Raw genomic sequence first — 23,563 nt, 5'->3', positions numbered from 1 at the left:
AGTGAGGAAAATCCTGTTTAATGGTAGTCATACACACTTTGATTTTATTATCAAATCTACATGTGATTTGATCAAAACTATCAATACAGCAAAAAACTGAGTAGGCACAACTACCCTTCCAGTTGATTTAGATTGATTTGATAAAACTGAGTGAATTAGCTAAGGCGGAAAATCATTGATCGTGTTGCATCGATAGACAGTACAGGTGTACCTCGGTTTACGAATGTAATGCTTTCTCCAGGACGTTTCGTATTGCGAAAAATTTGTAAACTGAAACGCAGTTTCTCATAGGAATGCATTGCAAACCAATTAATTTGTTCCGGAGGTCAGAAGAAAGTAAAAAAAAAAAGTCTTATCTGTTCAAAACTCTTTATAAGGTGCACTTTAAAGGCATAAATACTGTACAGGGACATGATTAATCAAGCAATAACTTGATGCAAAAACCACTCCAACATTTCCACAGTTGACGCCACGTGCTACCCACAGACTCCAGCATGCACGGGGCCAGCGCTATAAACCTCCCAGGAGCAATGCATCCTGGGGAAACTTACTTTGTATTGCAAAAAAATTCATAAAAAAATATGTAAACCGAGGCATTATTTTCAATGGATTTTCATTTGTAAACCGAAAATTACGTTAACCGAGGCGTTCGTAAACCGAGGTGCAGCTGTACTAAGAAACCCATCTGATCTCAAACGTAAGTTAAATTCACCTGAAAGCACACGGCATATGTCTATCTACATCAGCTCTAACAGGGACAAGATATAAACATTTTCCTGGTGCCAACATGGGAACACACATGTGGTAGTATACTGCTATGGACTGAAGCCAGAAAAGAAAAAATTACAGTAAATATTTGAAACAATTTTCCACTTTCCTGGCGCCAGCATGGCAGTATACTACCACATGTATGATGCCATGGATTGGCTCCAGGAAAGGAAAATTAAATATTTGATACAATTTTCTGTGTTTCCTCTGTGTGCTCACTTCCAGTTCTCGGGACAGGTGGTTACTGAGACAGGTGTGGAATAAGGCTGGATTCACAACTTTGTGGCTTTGCCTAAGGCTACTTTCACACTGATCCGCCATAACAACACAGCAAAAACGCATAGGTGTTTTTACTGCTTTTTTGCAGCGCTTTCTGAGCGTTTTTAAAGGACATGTGACTTAAAAACTACACCAAAAACGCTTCTCAGAGGCATTTTTGAGGCGCTCTTCAGGTGTTTTTGAGGCGCTTTTCAGGCGTTTTCCATTGATTTCAATGGGATGAGGTATTTTTGGGGTGTTTTTTTTAACTCCCCAAACATGCCCCAAAATGCTGCAACCAGGAGGTTTTAAACCGCACTGCAAGCACAACATCTCAGTGTGAAAACATACATAGCTATACATTCACATATATAGGGAAGCGTTTTTCTTGAGCTTTTCAGGCGTTTTTTTTTTACGCAAAAACACTTAAAAAAACTCCTGAAAGTAACCTAATGCCTTTTCCATTTAAATCAACTGAACTGCATCAAAACACTCTCTGCTGTCAAAAAATTTAACATTTTTGGTTTCTTAATAACACAGGACAACAAAAGTGTTAGAGAACCAGACAACATTAGGCTTATGTAGGAATCTGAATACCCAATTTTGAATGACACTGTTCAACAGGTAAAAAGTTTTGGGCATAAAATTAGCTAATCTTACATAATTTTGGGGTGCTGAAAACGAAAATGACCCTAAAAAATGTTGATTGGCTCTAGTTTCCATGATATATTCACCCATCTAATGACGTAAGCCATTCAAAATTATGATGCAACTTCAGCTGCATATTGCGCAATTGATACTGGTGACCAATAGAAAATTGCATGTATACTGAGATGATGCAATATTAGCCTTTAATTGCATCACTTCACTGCATAAAAGCTGCAGTATCTGTAGCTGATTGTAGTTCGACAGCGTCTTTACATTTCGTTTTATGCTTATATAGGCTACTCAGTAATGCCTCGAACTTGTGTGAATAAAGCAGATAATTTCTGCTATATCTGCGGTGAAATAACTTTTATCTCACAAAAAAGGAGGATAACAGGAATGATTAAGAAAGCCTACAACTTGTATTTTGGCTGCAAGATAGGAGACCAGGACAAGAGCTGGGCACCACATATATGCTGCAATTCTTGTGGGACGGCACTGGAGCAATGGTTGAATGGAAAAAAGGCATCTATGCCTTTCGCTGTGCCAATGATTTGGAGAGAGCCAACAGATCATGTTAGTAATTGTTACTTTTGTATGGTGCCTCCAATTGTAAAAGGGCTAAATAAGAAGAAAAAGTTATCTGTGCACTATCCAAATATTCCATCGGCAATACGTCCAGTTCCTCATGGAGAGGGGCTACCAATTCCTAAAGCACCAGATTCTTCGTGGTTGAGTCAAGTGAGGAAGAACCTGAAGCGTGTAGTCATCAACCGTCAACCTCACATGACCCAGACTTTCTTCCATCCACACCCACTGAACCACACCTCATTACACAAGTGGAATTGAGCGATCTTATCAGAGACCTGGATCTTCCGAAGAACAAGGCAGAGCTTTTGGGGTCAAGACTACAACAGTGGAATCTCCTGTAGTCAATATCACTTGCTTTATATTTGTGGACAGACATCTATCTATATAATTATTGTGCATTATGTAGTCATTACGCCTATAGTAGAAAACTTTCCGTTTACAGAAAAACTAGAGCCAATTGACAAATTTCATTGTTATATTTGAACTCAGAATGTGAAATTCATTAAGAAATGGATCCTTTTGTTTCCAAAACTGGCAAAAAATAAAAGTTTGTTGAACAGTGTTATTAGGCCTCTTGCAGTACAGCATATGGGTGTACATTGTAATATATGTGTTATATGAGTCACAGCTGTAGTGTATTTTCTGTATTACATAAAATGCTGTGTGTGCATAACCGCTGGTATAAGTGTGTAGTCATGCATGCATATGAACATATTTTTCAAAACATAAAATTTAACGTTTTGAAAAATACACCTATATGGGTGCATAAGTTCACACCAGCGCCAGCAGTCATGCATTCATGGCATTTTCTGTAATGCTTTCCTATGAGCAAAAAATACTCTGCAGCCAGGATCTGCAGCAACAGATGTAATTTGCATTTTAAGCCCATACACTGTGCACAGTGGCGTCCCGAGGCAGGTGCATGGGGTGCGGTCCGCACCGGGTGACACCAACCGCATGGGGTGACACCGGACCCGCTCCACAGAAAGGTAAGTTGTAAAGCAAGCCAACCATCCCCGCAGGATGGATCCGATTATTAACAAACTCATGCAGACTCCACCTCCGCAACATCACCAAAATCCGCACATTCCTAACCCCAGAAACCACTAAACAGCTCATCCACTCCCTCTTCATATCACGACTCGACTACTGCAACTCCCTCCTCACTGGCCTGCCTCGCCGCTGGCTATCCCCGCTTCAGTCGATCCTGAATACGGCTGCCAGACTCATTCACCTTTCCAACCACTCCGTTTCCGCCACCCCCCTCTGCCAATCCCTCCACTGGCTTCCGATTGCACAACGGATCAAATTCAAAATCCAAACACTGATGTACAAAGCTGTCCACCATACTGCCCCGAACTACATCAACGACCTAATATCCAAGTACGGCCCAGCACGCACACTCCGCTCCTCACAAGACCTCCTTCTCTCTAGTTCCCTGGTCTCCTCCTCCCATGCCCGCCTCCAGGACTTCTCCAGGGTGTCACCCATCCTCTGGAACTCCCTGCCCCAACCCATCAGACTATCACCTAATCTACTCTCCTTTAGGCGCACCCTGAGAACCCATCTCTTCAGGGAAGCCTACCCCACCCCCTGCTAACTTGCCGACCTCCTCCACTCTTCCTACCACTCCATCCCCCACAGCTATTTCCTCCTGTACCACTATCCCCTCCCGCCTAGATTGTAAGCTCGAAAGAGCAGGGCCCTCGATCCCCTCATGTTTTGCATTGTATTGTTATTGTACTGTCGCATGTTCTGTCCCCCTTTGTAATGTACAGCGCTGAGCGAACTGTTGGAGCTTTATAAATACTGTATAATAATAATAGTAAAAATAATAACTATCCATTCCAGTATTGTCTCCTAAAGGAATTCTTACCTGTTAAGGATCCAGGGTTCCTTGCTACAGGCCAGACTTGTTCTCAGTTTATCTGCTTCCTGCGCATTATCTGTCCTTTTAAATTCTTGCCACGCAAAGTTCCACTCCTCTTCTCCTCCTCTTGCTATTGCATTGCAGTAAATAGTGTATCTCAGGTTTGGATGAATTCTGTGGACACATACAAATGATACTGGGATATACTTTGTGTATCAGTGCTGGGATTATATTCAGATGTGGTCATTCCACTGTACACAATGTAAGATCAGTGATCATGCACGGCATTTTAAAACTGAAAGCTGTGTCCTCAAAAGACTGCAGCATAAGCGGAATTCTGTCACCCCTGGTTCACATCTGTGTGGGTGGTGCCACTGCGGATCCGCATAAAAATCCGTACAGCCGCACCACCCGCACAGAGGAATGCGGACCGGCGGGCGGGTGCTATTGATTCTGACACGCCGGCCGCACTGGAAATCGCAACCGTACAGGGAACTGAACTGCGTTTTCTGAAGAAGTGCAGATACTTCTTCCCTGCGTGTCCCGGGGCACGAGAGTCCATCCAAATGAATGGGCTCTCGTGCCCCCTGAAAATGCAGCCCGCAGGAATGTGGAGATGTGAACCTAGACTTACTCTAGGTTCACACCTACGTGTTTTCCGCAGCGTTTTGCAGAAACGCAGTACAGTCCATTTAACATGATTTCCTATGGGACAGGTTCACATCTCCACGTTTTCACCTGGTGTGTGTTTTTGGAAAGGGTCAGGGACTTTTTTGAACACAAAAAGTTGCATTTTTGGTTCTATAGACTTCAATGGAAATGCTGCAGAAAAAGCATATAGTGTGTTTTTGATGCGTTTTAAATCTGCCGACCAACAAGAAAAATGTAAGAAAATGAAAAAAAAATGAAAACCGCATCAAAAACGCGTAAAAAATGCAGGTGCGAAAACGCAAAACGCAATGCAAAATGCAATGAAGAAATAGCCCAAATGCAACTTGCATAGGTGTGAACCTAGCCGTAGATGGGAGAATATTGTGTATTAATGCATACCTATGATAAAATACATACATACACTTTGTGCATGTATGTAAAATCGTGCAATTTTACTCACGTTCATGAAACGCAAAAACAAAGTGTGTTAGTGCATTGCCATTCTTTGTTAATAGCACCCCAAGTTTTTCACATAAATAAACACGCAACAAATGTGGCAAAATGTACACATGGTCAAATTAGGTGCATTTTGCTGTGTGTATTATGTGTAGTGCAGCCAATCGAAATCAATGCTAATGCACAAAAAAATGTACATGTACGCAAAGCCTTACATTGGACGTCATTATTAATATTATTCAGGATTTATATAGCGCCAACAGTTTGCGCAGCACTTTATAACATGAGGGCAGACAGTACAGTTACAATTAAATTCAATACAGGAGGAATCAGAGGGTCCTGCACAGCTTACAATATAAAAGGGAGGGTTAAGTGATCCAAAAGATAATAACTGTGGGGATAAGCTGATGGAGAAAGTGGAAATACAATTGTTAGGTGGAGGTGGGGGTGGGATAGGCTTCTCTAAAGAGAAGGGTTTCCAGGATTGCCTAAAAGTGGACAGAGTAGGAGATAGCTGGACAGATTGGGGTAGGGAGTTCCATAGGATGGGAGAGGCTCAGGAAAAGTCCTGGAGGTGAGCATGGGAAGGGGTCACAAGGAAGCTAGAGAGCAGGAGATCTTGGGAGGAAGAAAGAGAACTATTAGGTTATTATTTACAGACTAGGTTAGTGATGCAGCTGGGGTCAAAGTTGTGGATGGCTTTGTAAGAATTTAGAATGTATTTCCTTGGGTGAGTGCTAAACAGATGCGTTTACACATGTCAGGCGGTTTTTCTGCCTAAGACCCTGGTCGCACTGGGTGTGACTTGGCATGCGATTGGTATGCCATGCGACTTGCCAATCGCATGCCAAGTCACACCCTATTGTCCGCAAGCACATCATTCATATCGGTGTGGTCCCGACTTGGCTCAAGCCGCTCTGATTTCCAAAGTAGTGCATGCACTACGTCTGGTGCGATCTGCATAGACATCATTGTCAGATCTCTTGCAAATCGCACCTGAAATCGGCATGACATCCTGACTTTGAAATTGTGCGACTTCACTGTAAGTCACACGATTTCAAAGTCAGGATCGGTGTGACCGGGGAGTAAGGCCTGGTTCACACCTATGCATGTTGCAATCTGCTGCGAGAAAAAAAGTCCCTGACCCTATCCAAAAACACAGCAGATGAAAATGCTGAGATGTGAACGTGTTTCATAGGAAACCATGTTAAATGGACTGTAGAAAGTTTCTGCAAAATGCAAAAAGCACTGAAAAATGCGCAGGTGTGAACCAGGCCTACAAGCTCCTCTCTTGAGGATGGGATTCTTTTCTGCCTGTAAATATCTCTGTGTGCATGGACACATAGGCCAACACAGAGGTGTCTTTACAAGCAGAAAAAAAAAACCACAGAACGCCTGTAAAAGTGGAGTTTTTTTAAGCCAAGTGTGTATGAGCCCTTAGATGTCACTAGGAAGCCATTTGTTGGTTTTGTACTTACTTATTCACATTTGTTTCCATCCAATCTCTGAATTGCAGAGTTGCTAGTTCTCTACATTCTGTGATTCCATATGCACAGGCTGTGCTGACTGCGATTATTTCAGTGTATCTGTAGAGAAAATGATAAACATATGGGAAAATATTTGGGAGAACTATTTCCAATACTGTGAATAATCAAACATTTACATCATATGTGAAAGCCCAAAAACAAAACTGACAAATGTGGCAGCAACATGGTAAAAGTGTTGAAAAGAAAATAATTTTTCTTACAGTAATCAGATTCCACTTCTGATTTTCCACATTTAGCATACTTGCCAACTGTCACAGATTGCCTGGGACAGTCCCGATTTTTTTATTTCTGTCCCGCCATTGCTCAGTCCCGAACTGTGTCTAAGAATCTGAAATCAGGGCTGGGGGCGGGGACAGCTACAGATAAAACTGCCTACTTCTTAGGAAACCTAGAGCTATTAAAAAATAAAAAACTTTCCCCAACTCCATTTGTTTAGCTTTAGGCTCCATGTACACTGCAGCTGATAAACTCACATTTAGGAGCTTTTCTGCATTTTTTCAGCAGCCCCTGAACTCTCCTTACTGTTTTCCTATGTATCCATGTACACATCGTCGTTTACAGACAGTTGAGTTTACAGTCGTTTTTTTGAATGCACCAAACTTGCGTTCAGGAGTAGACTTTATCAGTGTTTCAAACGCCAAACGCTTTTAAACGTGGCTAACCGTGTTTATAAGCATTTGCGTTTGGAAAATTTTTTAACTCTTCCATTTCCAGATGCTGTCCAGAGCCTTTTTTCATCATGAACAATGCATGCAAAGTGTTTTCCCGATACTCAAATGGACCCGGTACACCATACTTTGAGGTTTCGCATGAAAGAAAATATGTTAGACACTGCTGCAAGAATTTCTGCACAGAAATGAGCCGGAACACATCCAAACACCACAAACAAACATAAAAAGACAGCTAATCTCAGCAAATACTGCTCTCTCTGCTTCTGCTCTCTCTATTTCTCTCAAAATGCCTGCAATAGTTAATTTTTTACTGTTTTCAGTGCATTCTGGGCATTCTGGAAGGTCTCCTGATGTTATCTTTAAAATATCTTTTAAACGCAAACGTACATAAATATGCATAAACGCGGTATACAAAGCGGCTAAACAGACGTTTTTTAACCTACGTTTTCCAGCAGTCAGTTTCCATCATTCAGAAGTGTCCCGTGTACATGGAGCCTTAGGGGGGACCAGCAGAAAGCGGACTATTTTTCCATTTTTGGGTGCGGCGGAGTAATCCCTCGTGCCTCTGTTCCTTAGACCCCCGGCATCTGTAATATCAACCTGCCGGACGCTTCGGCAAATAGCTATAGAAGAGGCCGGGACATTTGTTTTTCTATTGAGAGCCACTCCGCCACACCCGAAAATGGAAACATAGTCCGCTTTCTGCCTCTGTCCTGAACAAGGAGTACATCTGCGGCCCACCTAAAGGGGAATGCGCTTATGGCCTAATATCAGTTAGGTCTAACTATCAGGCTAGAGTGGGGGTGAACTCTAGGTTTAATTGTGATATTTTTCCGTTTGGGACTATATGGGTGCAAAATAATTACATGGCTGAGTCCAAAGCCCCTATATTAAATTTCAATACAATGACCTAGTGGTTAGCAGTTCTGCCTTGCATCACTAGGTAGATCACATCCCAAGCATGACACTTGGAGTTTGCATGTTCTCCCTGTGCTTGTGTGGGCTTTCTGCAGGTACTCCGGTTATCTCCAACTGCAGGGTACCAAGGACAATTTAGACAAGATCCAATCCAGCTAGCATGTCTAACTCCATAAAAGTAGTGTTCTGGTTGGGATTCAAACCAAGGACCCCACGGCTGGAATGCATACGGGCTAACCACTATGCCACTGTGCTAACCAAAAACGAAATACCATTCAGTTAGGGTTTACATCTAGTTACATGGCTTGACCACAGCGCCTGTGTTACACCTCCAGCATAAATATTCCTGTTTCATTTTGAATATGAACCAAAAGCAAGGCCATACTGTCAGTGATACAAAAAAATTTACATGATAAAAATGCCCAAAACATGCAGTTGATCAAGAAAAAAAAAAGAAAAAACCTTCATAAAACATGGTACACTTTGTTGTAACAAGCAAAAATCCTTTATAATCCTCAGACAATTAAGTACTCACTAATCATATTGTATGGTAAATTAATTACATAGTCTAGTCAATAAAAATATATCCATATATCTCAGTATGTATACTATGTTACACTGTGCTTAAAGAGACCCTGTCATCACACCATTCATTTTAACAAAAACCTTCCCATAGGATTATATGTGCATTTAATGTATTTTATTGACTTGTAAAAGCCTTCCTTGTGTAGACATCCAGAAGCCATGAGACTGCTGCTGGGTGCCACAATCTTGGATGCAATGTCAGCAGCCTCAGAAGACTCATAGTTTAGTAAGTGGGTGAAGTGAGAGGCAGAGGAGCTGGGCCTGCACAGAATATACCGGTAAATAGACAATCCCAGAAGAGGAGATGGTTATGGTGTGCAAGGAGGGAGGGGGCTGTGCTTGGAAAATTGGTCTCCCTGGAGTAGTGTAATTTTCTAGCAAAGGTACATAGCAAGTGAATAATGAAAATTCTGAAAAGGAAAAAAAACTGCAAGTAATTATTTAAACTACTTACTTTTTGTGTTTTTACCTGCATTTTATAAGTTGATAACAAGGTCTCTTTAAACCAGCCTGCACTGTCTGCCACAAGCTCCTAAGAAGATGGACATCCTATAGTACTTACTGCTCTGTTAAAGTTGGCATTCTTTCAGTAAAGTTATTCGTCTTGTTCTTAAAGTACAAAAATAATGGTGCAACTTGCTGTCTCATGTAGGCCTGCAGAGAAACATGACATGTTTAGTTTATGCTGGCCATATATTATGTGATATGCACCAGGGCCGGATCTAGCCAATCTGATCTGGGGGTGCAGTAAAAAAAAAGTCAGGGGGCATAATGTCAGCACTGTGTGTGAGTCACTGACAGTCTGTCACAAAGTCTCATGACCTGGGAAACACCATTATGTATTAGGTTTTTATTAGATTAGGATGATTAAACAAAACATGTTCCCCCTTATATCAGATGTCTCTATCAGAGTGCCACTTTACATTAGGGTCCCCATCAGAGTGCCATCTTATATCAGGTGTCCCTCAAGAGTTGGTTCTGGCTCAGTGGATTGCTTTAAAAAAGTCCTGGATTGTTTCCTAGATACACAGAATATATATACACGGTGGTAGCAAGTTGAAAGGTTTCTGATCCAAGTGTTCAACTTTAAGCCCAAATACAACCTCCATTGTCATAATCTTTAAGGCTGGCCATAGACGGGCCGTTTATTGGCCGAATTGTCAGCCGATAAACGAAAAATCAGTCGTTGCTGTCACCGATGCTGCCACCAATGTCTATGAAAAATGGCAGTTTTTCATGGATTTTCCAGCATGACTGATGAAAAGAAATGAGAAGATCCACGAAAAACGGCCGACAGCATTGCCCTACTAACGGCGTGAATATCGGCTGATTTTTTGTGCGGACGAAAATTCGGCCGATAAACGAGCCGTCTATGGCCTGCATTACTCACTGTGCACATTACAATCTGATTGCACAATCTCCTTTAGATCTAACAACAACAATGTAGTGCAAGGGCCTGCCTGATTGGATACAAATTGATTGGATAGATTAGGTAGATCCAGGGGCGGACTGACAACTCATGGGGCCCTCGGGCAATAGGGGATCATGGGGCCCCTGTGCCCTTGCCCAAACTCAAAAAAGCCTATGAAAAAGGTACCAGGGGCATCTCATGGGGCCCCCTACTGACCCCGGGCCCTCAGGCAGTGCTCGAGTTTCCAAATGGTCAGTCCGCCCCTGGGTAGATCCTGATATTTTCTTTGGATTTAAGGGACGTACTCTGTTACAGTGCACTTCATATTTTTTTCTGAGGAATTACAGACAGACAGCAGCGGTACCCCAATCTACTCTCATTTGATTGATATCAGTTAAAAAAATACTATTTTTGGGTGGACTGACTGGCAGAAGTAGTAGCCCCAGAATTGTGTATGTTTGTTGTTAGAAAAAAAAGCTAGCATTGCTGATGCACTCTATTCCTTCTCCCCCACTAATCCCAACAGAACCCTTTAAACTGATTAGGACTGGAACCAGGAGAATGTTTGAACACTCCATCTCTGACTTCTGACCTCTGCCATATAGTATAGTGGATGGTTTAGGTTGCTCCAGAGTGGCAGATTCCCAACCACAATTTTCTTATTTTTGTTTTTACTTATGTTATTTTTGTATTCTTATTTTTTTTATTTTATCATATGTAAATTTTTTATTCTTATTTTTCTGTATTTTTTGTATTGATGCAGTACTTGTGCTGCACACAACAGGGGCCAGGCACATCAGCAGATCCTCTGCTTTGCCAGCATAGTCTTTCTTCTCCAGGCTCTCAGCAGCCAGTTGTATTTTTTATATTTATTTCATTATAGTCAGGGTATTGGAGGCATAGCTTCAGGGGAAAAACCTAAGGCCATAGGCCCAAAACCTGAGGGCATAGGCCCTAAAGCACTGGCCATAGGCACACCCTTTCACACCATGGGGCAGTCACAGCAAACGGAAGAGTCAAATTCTACGATCAGAGGGAGCAAGCAGCAGCAAAATTAATTAAAAATAATCCTGTGGCCATAGGCTGCCTGCCTTTCTGCAAATAAGGGCCATCCTAAAAAAAATGACAGGCAAGCCTAAAGGAGACAAGCTTCCTTTTAGACTTTCCAGAGGTTCTACCACATGGAGGTTTTAGGTGTTCAGCATTGCTGTTGTGACCTCTTCCTCCTCCTTCTACTCCTTCTTAGCCTCCTCCATCACCTCTTCCCCCTCCACCTCTTCTATGTGACTATGGTTTTGTGATTGGCTCTGTGGAGGCTCATCATCTAGGATGTATGCACCATTTTGGCCCTTTTGAAGAGGGAAATAAATTGGTAAGCTGTGATAAGGCATGGATTAGTGACACTATCCCTCTTATGTTCCTACTAGAGCGCACACTGCCAGGCAGTACATTAGTACAAAGAATTTAGTCTGGTGAATTTCCATATTGATTCACTGGGGCTTCAAATCTTTAACCTGCTAGATCAAACCTCATTCCTAGTTAGGTGTAACTTTTTGTAGCTGTTTTGACTTTGATCTGTTTTTTTGTAGAGCTGCTGTTTCAAAATTGCTTCACGTCCTGAACAATTCCCACCCTGAATTGGAAACGGATCATAACCACAAAGGAAAGAATTTATGCTGATCTCCTAAATAAGGAACATTCTGAACATTTTTCTTGGCTGTAGTTCAGTTGCCATCCTTTGCCGTCCTGCTCGTTAAGAAGATGAAGCAAGTACTATTGCATGGAATAGATAAAAGGTACACTAAACCAGATTGAGATGTTAGTGGGAACTAAAGGTGCTATAGCTCAGATGGTGTCCTAAGTATATCTTAAAACTGCCATAAGTAGCTGGCTGGTTACCTTCATTGGTCCGTGCACCTCAGAACGATCAAACATCTGTAAAAAGTAGCTGAGACTGTTCAGGGCTGCCTGCCAAGGCATGTACTCAACCTCTTTGGATAGAAATTTGGTGGTGTCAAGGGCTCTTGTTGTGCTTAAGTGTTTAGCTCTATAATATAAAAAAAATACAATACATACATTACAATCTCTAAAATTTCAAAATATTGCAAATATATAAATACAGTAATATCAGATGGGGGTCATAGGAGTCCACCAGATGGAATGAGAGTAAGGCCACTTCCACGGTCAGATAGTAGATCATTGTGCGGTAAGTGGTTGTGGTCTATTGGAAATGGGCCTGGTTAAACAGGCATGGTTTAACTGATGTGATTTATACTTTGGAGCCTGGTACATAATGATTGCTTTGAAAAAAAACTGTCAGGAAAAATAGGAAAGCTGCCATTTTTGACCTCTCCTTTTGAAAAAACTAGTTGCCTGACTGTGAGGGTGACCCAAACCAAGAACAAATATGCAACTAAGGACTTTTGATATTTCTATGACGTTTCTGATTTGCTTTATTCTTTAGGATCAGTAACTCAGAAACTATTAAAGTAGGCAAAACATTTTTTTCATTTTGAATAGAGCAAGGGAGGGTTATAACCCCTTTTTTCATCATCTGTATCCCATTGGGGATATTTCCCTTCACTTCCTGTCCCATAGCCAAATAGGACGTGGGAGGAAATCCCTGGAAATTATGGGAATTCCTTGGGGGCCCCCAGGACACCAGAACTAGTGGCCCCATTGGAAGATTCCCCATCTATTATTTTTCTGGGGACAACCCCAGATCTGGGATTTTCTTTTACTTTCATTTTCAATGATAATGGTAAACTGGACAAATAGAGAGGGTGAATGTCCCTAATGGAGGAACAGACAGCAATACAAACTGACAGGGGTTCTAATCCACCTCCACTCTAACCAAAATGAAAAAAAAAGTTTTGCCTTTAGTTATACTTTAAAGCCTGAGACAGCCTACATTTTCAGAAGTAGGTTAGCAATGACAACAACATTTCTTTCAAGACAAGTAGTTATTCAGTTTTTCAACAACACCTTTCTCAACCCTACCTGAAAATCACTATTATGGTAGCCATGTTCAAAATGACTGCTAGAAACAGAAGTAACCATTGTATGTTACAGAAGGCTGCTAGCAGACCATTTCCCTAGAAAAGTTGCTAAAGTCCTATAGAAGAAAAAATGAGGCCTTAGATGTTACAGAGTGAGGAAAATACAGTATATTATATAAACAGTGCATACATACTAATTTTTTCCTGCCAGAGCTTAAAGTATTACTAAACCCTTGACCCTGCATTCACTCTATCTGGTTTCCCAGGACCCTGCATTCACTCTATCTGGTCTCCCACAGTACACAGAACTTGGAAATGCAATTATTTTAGCAAATATAAACCGCTAAATACCTTTTCTCATCAGCAGTATATAGCAGTCTTGAGACTTCTATCAGTGTCCAGCTGAACACTGGCTAAAGCTTGTAGGAGGAGTTTTCATTCTCTCTGATTGTCCTATGAGGCTGCAGAACCCCTGACTCCCTGTCTGGACAGCGCTGATTGGCCCTGTGCTGATCACATGCACTCTCCCAAGAAAAAATAAACTTTTTAACAATACACACCAAACGGAGCATTTGCAGACTTTCCCCCCCAAGGCTCTGTTCTATCAGCAGATGGATTGGGGACAGTAGAAAAAGAGAAGGATCAGAGGAGACAGGATCAAATATCCTTTTTACACAAATCAGAGGATTAACCCCTTAGGTCCCACAGTGAGTATATAAAGCATGCTTTACTGCATATACAGACTGATTTTACTGTTGTGGGTTTAGTAATACTTTAATAGACCCATATTAGCTCTGTAGACAGGCAGATTTAAATAGACATGCATTTATTTACATCTTTTTACTTTGACATGTCACATTTAGGTCTGAAAAAAACGAAAAAGAAGCAGACCTTTTCGGACCTAGAGGGAATCAGAGGTAATTGAATGTAAACAGTAGCACGTCTGTTTACATCTACCTGCCCATAGACTAACATGCTTTTGTTCTGATCCACCAGAAAAACTGACAGGTGGATCTGATCAGAATGCCCGTGTGAAAGGGCCCTAAATATACTGACACTTTTCTGTTTCTTGCTCTGTCAAGCAAATTAACAACACAGTTGGCTTTTCTTTTAGCAAAGCACTGTGACAGTATTTCTGTGTATTTGCAACCTTTGCACCTGTAATCCCTGGCAGCCAACTGTGACAGCGTTGCAAAGGTCCAAGATTTATCACCGTAGATGAACGATTTTAATTCTAAACAGATGCACAATTAAGGCCCTGATCACATATTGTGTACAAACGTCACATGATTTTCAAAGTGCGATTCTCACCTGATTCTGTGTGTCGCATAGGGTCAGATTATTCACTTGAATAGGCCACCCTATGTGCATTTGTCATCTAAAAAGAAGCTTCTGCTCTTGTTTGGGTGACAAGCTTTGTGTGATTTTTTAAAGGCGCATTTTACTGTGATTGCTGTGTGATCCTGTCACGTGACAATCATGGTAGAATCACATTATGCTTGGGGTGCCATTAAGGGATAATGACACCCAATCCGCATCCCATTTTGCAGTGATTGCCACACGATTTGGAATCGCGGGCAGAATGACGGTGATTCTACCTTTGATCCCAAATTGCAAAGTGTGAATAGGGCCTTAGAAATGGTCAAGGTCAGGTTTTATTCTGTTAGTGTCACTTTAAAATCAAGCTGTGACCTTGTAGTAAATCTGTCGCTAAATCGGTCTCATTGCTCCTATTTAGCATTGCCTCACTGTGATACAACATTGATGAATGTCCACCAATGTATATTTCTTTCTACTAATTTCATTCATATAATAGAGATTTAAACTGAGGAGGGTCTACATTGTTGGGTAATGTCATCCCATCACAGTAATGGATGGCAACCTTAAAGGAGAAGTATAGCCAAAGCTATTTTGTAAGGTTGCACTGATAACAATACCGGTATTGGTGCCAATACTAAGCACTTGAACAAGTACTTGTACTCGTGCAAATGCTTCAATACCTAAAACCGATACTTTTTTTGTGTGAACCTAGGCTTGCGATGCGGGAAACCACATGTGATTCAGACAGGACTATTGGGAAATAAAGAGGGCAATTGAGTGGACTTTAAGGGCACTACAACAGTAATAATTAAAATGATTGCTTTATTGAACATACATAGACGTACAACAATTAATAAAATCCTCTGCAGTGTGTATTCTGTGACGATCGCGCGTCAGACCCCTGACCTTCTCACCAAACTCGTGACTGCAGGACTAGCCAATCTGAAGCCGCGATGTCATGTGTGTAACAATGCCATGCCCAGCTGCACCCTGTACAACGATTTTCCAGCTAATGGACCACAAATTGATGTACCGGCAGCCTGAATGCGATTGTTACTGGGTCAGATTAATTACGCAATTAACCCTTCACACTGCCACCACCTCCTTTTTGTACAGAGAAAGAGGAAACTCGGCAATATCAGCAATAACACTATGATGGTTGAGATAATCGTCTGTATAGCACTGTCACCGCAGACAGGTTATACAGAGGGCTAAACAAACACAGTAGCGATCTTTTAGAGGCAGGAATTCGTAAGTTGCATTAACGAGCTATAGAAACAGTTCAACACTTTCAGAAAGAAAGATTTATTACTAAAAGGTGAAAAGGGTGCAATAAAAATATTTACAGAAAAAGATGTAACCAATATATATATATAAATATACAGAGAACAATAGCACAGCAAAGAGGTAACAGAAAGGAGGTTAAGGGTTAAAGTACTTGCCAATCAGCCTTGGGTTAAGCAGATCAAGTTTCAAAGCAAAAGGGCATGTCTCCCAAGTTGGTTCTGATGTTAAAAGGGAGAATTCTTCAATTTGCACTCTTAGGCCTGACAGCCTATTTTGAGGTCCCCCAGCAGGGGGTGTCTCTGAAGCCAAGGACCAATGCCTCATTTGGGGAGGGATTGTCTGGGCGGAGACCCAAACTAGAACCAAAATCTCTCATGGCTCATATTTTGGCTCATAACTTTTCCTAGGCACAAGTACCATTCCACCCGCGGACGCATCTGAGGAACGGTTAGATATGAAATATGAAATACATACTTGAAGGGTTCCAGAAATGTAATTTTCTGCTTTCCTATATATTCCAGCCAAGGAGAGTGACATATCAAACTGTTTGTCTTCTCGTGGCCAATCTGAAGATATGCCTGGTTTTTATGTAAGTCTCTCATATTCCAAGATATGAGACATAGGGGAAAAATGGATTTTAAAAGTGTTATCTAGTTTCTTACTTATCTGGAATGTCTTTGAACTCAGGGGAAGGCTTGGGTTATCTTTTTACAAGGTGCCAGATTGCTCTGCTTCCCAGCCAGCCCGGCACCCAGCTCAAAGATGGTTTATAGCTCGGAGCTCCCTGCTGTGCCCTGGCCTGCCTGTGACACTTCCAACACACACACACTGACCAAATGTCACTGTGACTCTCAGAGAGGGAGGGGGAGAATAAGGGGAGATATGTCTGTACAAGATGGATGATCCTTTGCCAAAATGGAGGTTGGAGCCAAAATGGTTGAACCACGTCCATCTCTGTGTGCATGATTGCTACATTCTCCCCCAGTGGAATTGTACACTCAGTGCAGTTACAAATCATGTAGGTACATATAATATTGATACATCCCACAGTAAAAGTATACCGTAACCTGCATTCCTGTTATAATCACGTGATTCTTTGCAATGCATTTGAGCCATTCATTTTGTGTGGCTCAAATCTTACTGCGAATCACACCGCACAAACAGGAAAACTGCATGCGATTTGGACAGGAATCACACCGTATTCCTGTTCAGATCACATGCAATTCTTTTCCAGCCCATTAATTTTGTATGGGCTCAAATCGCACCGCACTGCATGAAAAATAATAGGTATCGGTACTTGTACTCATTTTCAAAAAACTGCTATCAGTGCATCCCTAATTTTTAGGCTATACTTCTATGGATCCCAGGAGTGCAGTTCGTTCTGCACTCCTGTGACACGCTTTCAGCCGACAGTGGACTAAAGCCGAAGGCTCTGAAAAGATTCCAACCATATGGTCAAGATCCACCCAGAAGCCTAGACTGGCACCTGGCTCAGCCTCTCAGCTATGCCAGTGGGAGAATGAGCCTGCCGCTCCCACCCCTCCACAGCCCAGTGCTCCAGTGAGCACCGCAGGGGCAGGGCAGAGAGCTGCTGACTAACAGTCACCAGCTCTCTGCTCATGGAACACTTAGAACTGAGCAATCAGTGGTCTTTGATCACTCGGTTCTCAGTCTTAGAGCTGGCGGGGGACAGATCCAGCATCGGATCAATGCTGCATCCACCTAGGTGAGTATATTGTTTATTTGTTTTTAATAAAACTCATACTTCTCTTTTAAGCACAGAACATTCCACAGAAATATTAAATCTTAATAACTGACCTGGCTAAATTAAAGGCATCATCGATGATCTGAGCACGGTTGATGAGAGGAATTGCCTGCAAAGCAAATATTGGATAAGGTACTTCTCCTTCATTGTGCTATACATGCTCAAAAAATATACACATGCATATTTATTTCCTCTGCTTAGAGACAGCTGTAATTTCACTTGTAATGGTGCCAAATTGCAAAACATGGAGTCAAACTGTCACATGATCTTTACAGTTTAATAATGTACCCATCCACATATGGAGGACAGCACTCATAAAAGATCTACACCACCTGCAGAGATATTGATCAAGGGGGTTCAGAATTTTTAGAACATTTTGTTTGACTAGCACAAAGGTCATACAGAATGAGCCAGAGCTACACATGGAGTCTGTACTGTGGATAAATATGTCAGTTGAAGAAGGAAACCTCTGATGGTGCAAATGGAACATACAGAAACTTTTCAGTATATGGTACCTGTAGATGCAGTAGAATAGCACAATGAAATCTACCTGAAGGGTTAAAAAAGCAAACATTTATGATATTGCAGCTTATCATTTCTTAGATGTGATTGCTGTATTCATTTTATTTTTTAGGCTTTCTTTGTTCTATATTCACCTGGTGATCCAGCCAGCAAGTCTGTTGTGTTTCAGAAATACTGTACAAGCTCTATAGCAGAATGTATCAATTTACATGGATGAGACAGACCATTTAACAGTTAACAGCAGGGGTTTTACAATGATCAGCTTTTATTTATTTGTGTAAAACCTTTATCCCAGAAGGAAAAAATGGTTTGCTGTACCTGACTATAAAGTGTGAGCTGGATGTTGGCTTCAATTTGTTATTGTATTTAAATCTGCTGGTACATTTAACACTCCCCTTCCCCCCAGACTGACAATGCTGTTGTCTGCTGTGTCCTGTTTTCATTCCACCAGAGTTGTGTCTCACTAATACCGGAGGTTGTACTACTGGCTGGATCACCAGGTGAAAACGGGAAAATGTCAAAGAAAAAAAAACTGATGCAGCCACCACACCTACGGATCGGTAAGCTGCAATATTAAAAATGTTTGGTTTTGGGTTTAATACCGCTTTAATTTAAAGACTTTCACAATCTTTTGAAAATATCTGTTTTGAAATGCATTGTAATGATCAGAAGCTACTAACACTAAGATGGTGCTATTAACTTACCATTTGGACATAGAAAGGCCCAAAAGAATATAACAGTAATAACAAAAAAAGGCTTGATTAATATTTTCTGTTACAGCAAATATGAATACTACCAATTTTACCTACATATAAAGCTGGTCTGGGGATTTCCGTCACTCATTTTCATCATGACCCTTTACAAGAGTCTTTATTATATTAGTAAATTAACGCTACTGAGCAATTCATTTTGGCTATCACAACAGAGTTACCATCTGTGACAATAATAAGTTCTGATGACCCCAAACTACTGAGAGAATGGTGAAGTCATACATAGTGCTACCCCCCCCCCCCCCCAATTCACAATTCTTTAACAAAATGTTTCTAGGAAGGAAAAAAAATGTTTAGCTTTGGATTGCGTGGAGAGGTATTAGAACCCCTGTTAGTTTTTATTGCTGTCTGTGTCCCTGTAAAGGATATTCACCCTCTCTATTTGTCCTGTTTACCATTATCATTGAAAGTGAATGTAAGAGAAATTCCTAAATTTTGGGTTGTCTCCAGAAAAATAATAGAGGGGAAATCTCCCCTGGAGACCTGTGACCTAGGAGTCCCTAAGGAATTCTCTTAATTTCTAGGAATTTCCTATCACTTCCTGTTTGGCTATGGGACAGGAAATCAAGGTAAATGTCACCAATGAGACACAGATGGTGAAAAAAGTCTGACAGGGGTTAACCCTCCCATGCTCTATCCAAAATGAGAAAGTCCATTGAGTCCAGTTTACACACTGACGAAAGCAGATCATTTAGATTGAATTCTGGTGGGTCATGAAACTTTTTAGCAGAATCCTCAAATAATTTCTAATTAGTCCCTGTCATAAAATCACCAAGTTGTAAACAGTCTAGCAGAGCAGTATACACATTCTGATCTGTTTCTTTACTACCAAAGCCCAACTCTGGTTCATATTCCATTGAGATAATTTTTTTTCATATTGCCGCGAGGGAGTTACATCCAAAAAGTAAATACAATGCTTTATGGGAAGACCCCAATCAGTTAGACACCCAAACAGGCAAATGCTACGTTGTCCAGCAGGCTAATGATACACATTACTCCTGTTAAAGTGGTTCTTCAGTCCTGTAATAAAAAATTTAAAATTGAAAGTCAGCAGCTACAAGAACTGTAGCTGCTGATTTTTATTAATTAGACACTCATCTATCCCTGGATCCAGCAGTGTCTTCACCGAGGTGATTTCTTCACCGGGCTTCAGCCCCCAGCACCGGCATACTAACTGTGGGCAACCGGCTGTGACAGTTTGCAGCTTCACAGCCAGCTGCTCACTGCACATGCACAAGTTTTGTTGCACTATCTGATTGGTCCCGCAGCTTTCTGGGATCTGTGACATGTCCCAGAAGGCTGCGGGGGGCTAAACTCCTGCTTCGATCACTGCGGTGATCTGACCAGAAGTGTGGGAGTGGGGACCCAAAAAAATGATGTGTCAAATCTGTAGGATGAGAAGGGGAGCAGGAGGAAGAGTGGAACTTCCCCTTTTGGGTCAAGTTCCACTTTAAGTAAAATGTGTCTGAGAGCCATATCATATTTGGTGTCTATCAAATTGTAATTTCATGCATAATAATGTTGACTGTCAGATTGTGAAACCTTGTCATTTGGAATTATAAATGTAATTATAATATATGCCATAAAGGAGTGTTCACTGGAGCAGAATATAATACGTCAACACCCGTTCAGCACATCCTGCAGTCCCTTTGGTTGTTTCTGTTATTTCTGTAAAGGTCCTCTTCAGGGAACAGAAATGATGGCTGCATTTACAGTGCAGCAGCTCCCCCTTACCATTGAAACTAGTGTCATTTATGAAAGCCAGTGACTGTGATATATCAGATTGGACTTACTCTCCACAGAATCAAAGACCAGGCAAACTTTGCTGAGTACCTTTCACTTTTAATCCTGTTTATTTTACTAAGTATGACTCAGAGACAACACATTCCTAAGCAGCCTATGTACCCGTATGATTAGGCTCTGTGGGAGGGGCAAAACTCCTCAGAGGCTTTGACCTGGGAGGAGCTTAGGTGGTCCATCCACGCCTTCCATCTACTGATCCAGTACATAGGCTGCTTAGGAGTGCGCTGTCTCTGAGCCATACTTTGTACAGCAGGCGAGGACAGGCATTTAGACAGCAGCACCCAATCGTAGTGGGTCACTGGAGTTTGTTGGATGGGCATTTGGAGCTGTGCTCTAAGTAACTATATAGGGTCACTGTTTATTTTACTGTTGTTTATTTTTTGTTTTGTAATGTCTGTTCTGTAACTATTTTGTTGCACCATTTTTTTTGTTCAAACGATATTTCAAAAATCAGTAAGTTGAATTTCTGAATGTTGTAATTAGAAATTAACGAATATTTGCTTCTGTGAGGGCTACCACATTTTAGAACATTATTGTATTCCTAAGAACAAAGGAAGTCCGATCGGCGGCACTCCAAACAATCCACTTTATTGAACCAAGATAAAACCAGTATAGGCAGTGGAAATATAGTGGGGGACTGGCAGGTACCTTCCAGTCCCCCACTGTATTTCCACTGTCTGTATTGGAGTTTGGATTGTTTGGAGTACAGCCGATCGGACTTCCTTTGTTTTCATCTGTGCAGCACATGAGCTGGGCTAACACCTACAGGAGGAGTTGTGCTTGGAGATTGGGAGTCTCTCTACCTTGAGCAGTGGTAAACATTTACTGTTGTATTCCTGTCTGGCCGTGGCAGCGCATTTCACAGACATTTCCTAAAGGTCAGAATTGCAACAGTGGGTGCTGTGAGTGGTGTGTCAAAAAATGGTGGCTACCATTTCTTTGTGTTAATTGTTAACTGGCCATAATGATAGTCATTGCCAATCTGCTAAGATTGTTGTCCTGCAAGCTGGAAAATCTCTGTGCAGATCTAAGCTGAGAGTGTAATGTCACACCATCTACTTACTGATATGTCATTGTTCAGCTGATGGAGAAGTCTATCCCAGTTTCTGTCATCATAGTTAACCCTGTAGTATCCGGTGACATCAAGGTTGATGAGAATCCAGTCATTTCCAGATACCCTAAATACATCATTTCTGTCTGGAATGGAGAAGAAATGCAAATTAAAGTTTGTTTTATTGTCATGTAAAATAACTCAGTGTTATGATTGCACTAGTATACACATTCTGAGGACTGACAATATACTACTTACCACCTCTAACCACTTAGAGACTGCCTATCTGCAATGTACTATGGATGGGGACCACTGTAGGCAAAGCAACGTACCCATACATCGCTGCCTACTTCTGGCTTTCAGGTACATGCATGTATGACGAAAAAAGGGGAGAGAACAATGTTCGTGGACAACTTGCCAGCCAGCTTGCTAACAACTGCATTAACCTGTCTAGCAGTATGCGTTTATAACAGGGGTTTAGTTAGCACACATTTGCAAATACATACGTAAGCCACAGAGCCACGTCACGGCACCCTGATAATCTGTGGTCCTAACTCTACAATTTCTGAGAGTCCCCATAGTAGAGGCACATGCATTTAATGGATAGATCAAGGGCAGGTGTACCTGAGGGAGCCCACCCCTCTTAAAGGCAAAGGAGCGCACAGGACCCTAGCATGTAGCACAATGGCAGCCAGGGCCCTAGTGCACCCACGTACCAAAACTCCAACATGCGTGTATGCCCCCTGGCAGATACCCCCTGTGATTGTACACAGCGGGAGCCTGTCAGTAAGTCCTGGCCAATGATTCACGGCTGGTACCTGCTGATCGACTGTGTACAATCACAGCTCAGAGCTCTTACAGAGGGAATGATATCTGCTTTGTGGGCATGAGAAACTTAGAGATCTCTTAGTAAAAGCAGCACACTTTACACACATTAGACAGAGTTAGGCACACATTTAACCCATTGATTACCCTAGATGTTAACCCCTTCCCAGCCAGTGTCATTAGTACAGTGACAGTGTATAATATTATCACTGATCGCCGTATCAATGTCACTGGTGATGTCAGTGGCAGGTAGTCATTTCCCCCTGCGTCAGTTAGTTGCAGATTGCCCACTGCACTGAAAGTCCTGTTATAAGTCGCTGATCCAGTATATATACCATAGTTTGTAGGATTTTTTTTTATCAAAGACATGTAGCAGAATAACTTTTGGTCAAAATTTTGAAGAAATTTAATTTTCTAAATTTTTTTATTGGATATGTTTTGTAGCAGAAAGTAAAAAATATTGTTGTGTTTTTCAACATTTTTGTTCTTTTTAGTTTATATCGCAAAAAAAATTGTGCTATGTTGACCTTCATTTTGCCACAGCTGTAAGGGTACTTATCATGTAAATTAAAAAATAAACTATATTACATACCTAAACGCTGTTGAAGCCACATATTTCCTCTTTGTCCACCACCTTTAAGATATGAAATAGGTACCTTCCAGGTGTAGCTGAAAATGATTTAAAACATCAACCCAGTTAAATACTTTGTAAACTACGACCATTTTTTAATATTGAAAGGTTCAAATTCTTACCCTTCAGATGAGTAACTTCATTACTGCTAATCAGTTCACACTGATGTGGTGCGTGATTCGCAGCAAATTCAGTGCGTTTCCTGCACCGCTTCAAAAT

The 23,563-nt window shown here is 41.4% G+C and overlaps 1 protein-coding gene across 2 annotated transcripts in view; it reads right to left on the bottom strand.

Annotated features, from left to right (window-relative positions):
• LOC149454215 (aminopeptidase N-like) overlaps nucleotides 1–23,563 on the bottom strand; it is a 105,999-nt gene that overhangs the window by 15,711 nt on the left and 66,725 nt on the right. For both annotated transcript variants that reach the window (XM_089687619.1, XM_089687618.1), the window contains 7 exons: nucleotides 23,306–23,382; nucleotides 21,901–22,034; nucleotides 17,796–17,851; nucleotides 12,271–12,418; nucleotides 9,523–9,614; nucleotides 6,718–6,825; nucleotides 4,139–4,306 (listed from right to left, as the gene is read on the bottom strand). In XM_089687619.1, coding sequence (XP_089543745.1) covers nucleotides 4,139–4,306; nucleotides 6,718–6,825; nucleotides 9,523–9,614; nucleotides 12,271–12,418; nucleotides 17,796–17,851; nucleotides 21,901–22,034; nucleotides 23,306–23,382 — 783 coding nt within the window. The remainder of the gene's footprint in view (nucleotides 1–4,138; nucleotides 4,307–6,717; nucleotides 6,826–9,522; nucleotides 9,615–12,270; nucleotides 12,419–17,795; nucleotides 17,852–21,900; nucleotides 22,035–23,305; nucleotides 23,383–23,563) is intronic.

This window comes from Staurois parvus, unplaced genomic scaffold (assembly GCF_062004578.1).
Source record: "Staurois parvus isolate SC_StPar_1 unplaced genomic scaffold, SC_StPar_1.0 ptg000432l, whole genome shotgun sequence".
Classification (NCBI taxonomy): domain Eukaryota; kingdom Metazoa; phylum Chordata; class Amphibia; order Anura; family Ranidae; genus Staurois; species Staurois parvus.
The sequence above is the reverse complement of the archived record's forward strand: the minus strand, read 5'-3'. Positions and strand labels throughout refer to the sequence as shown.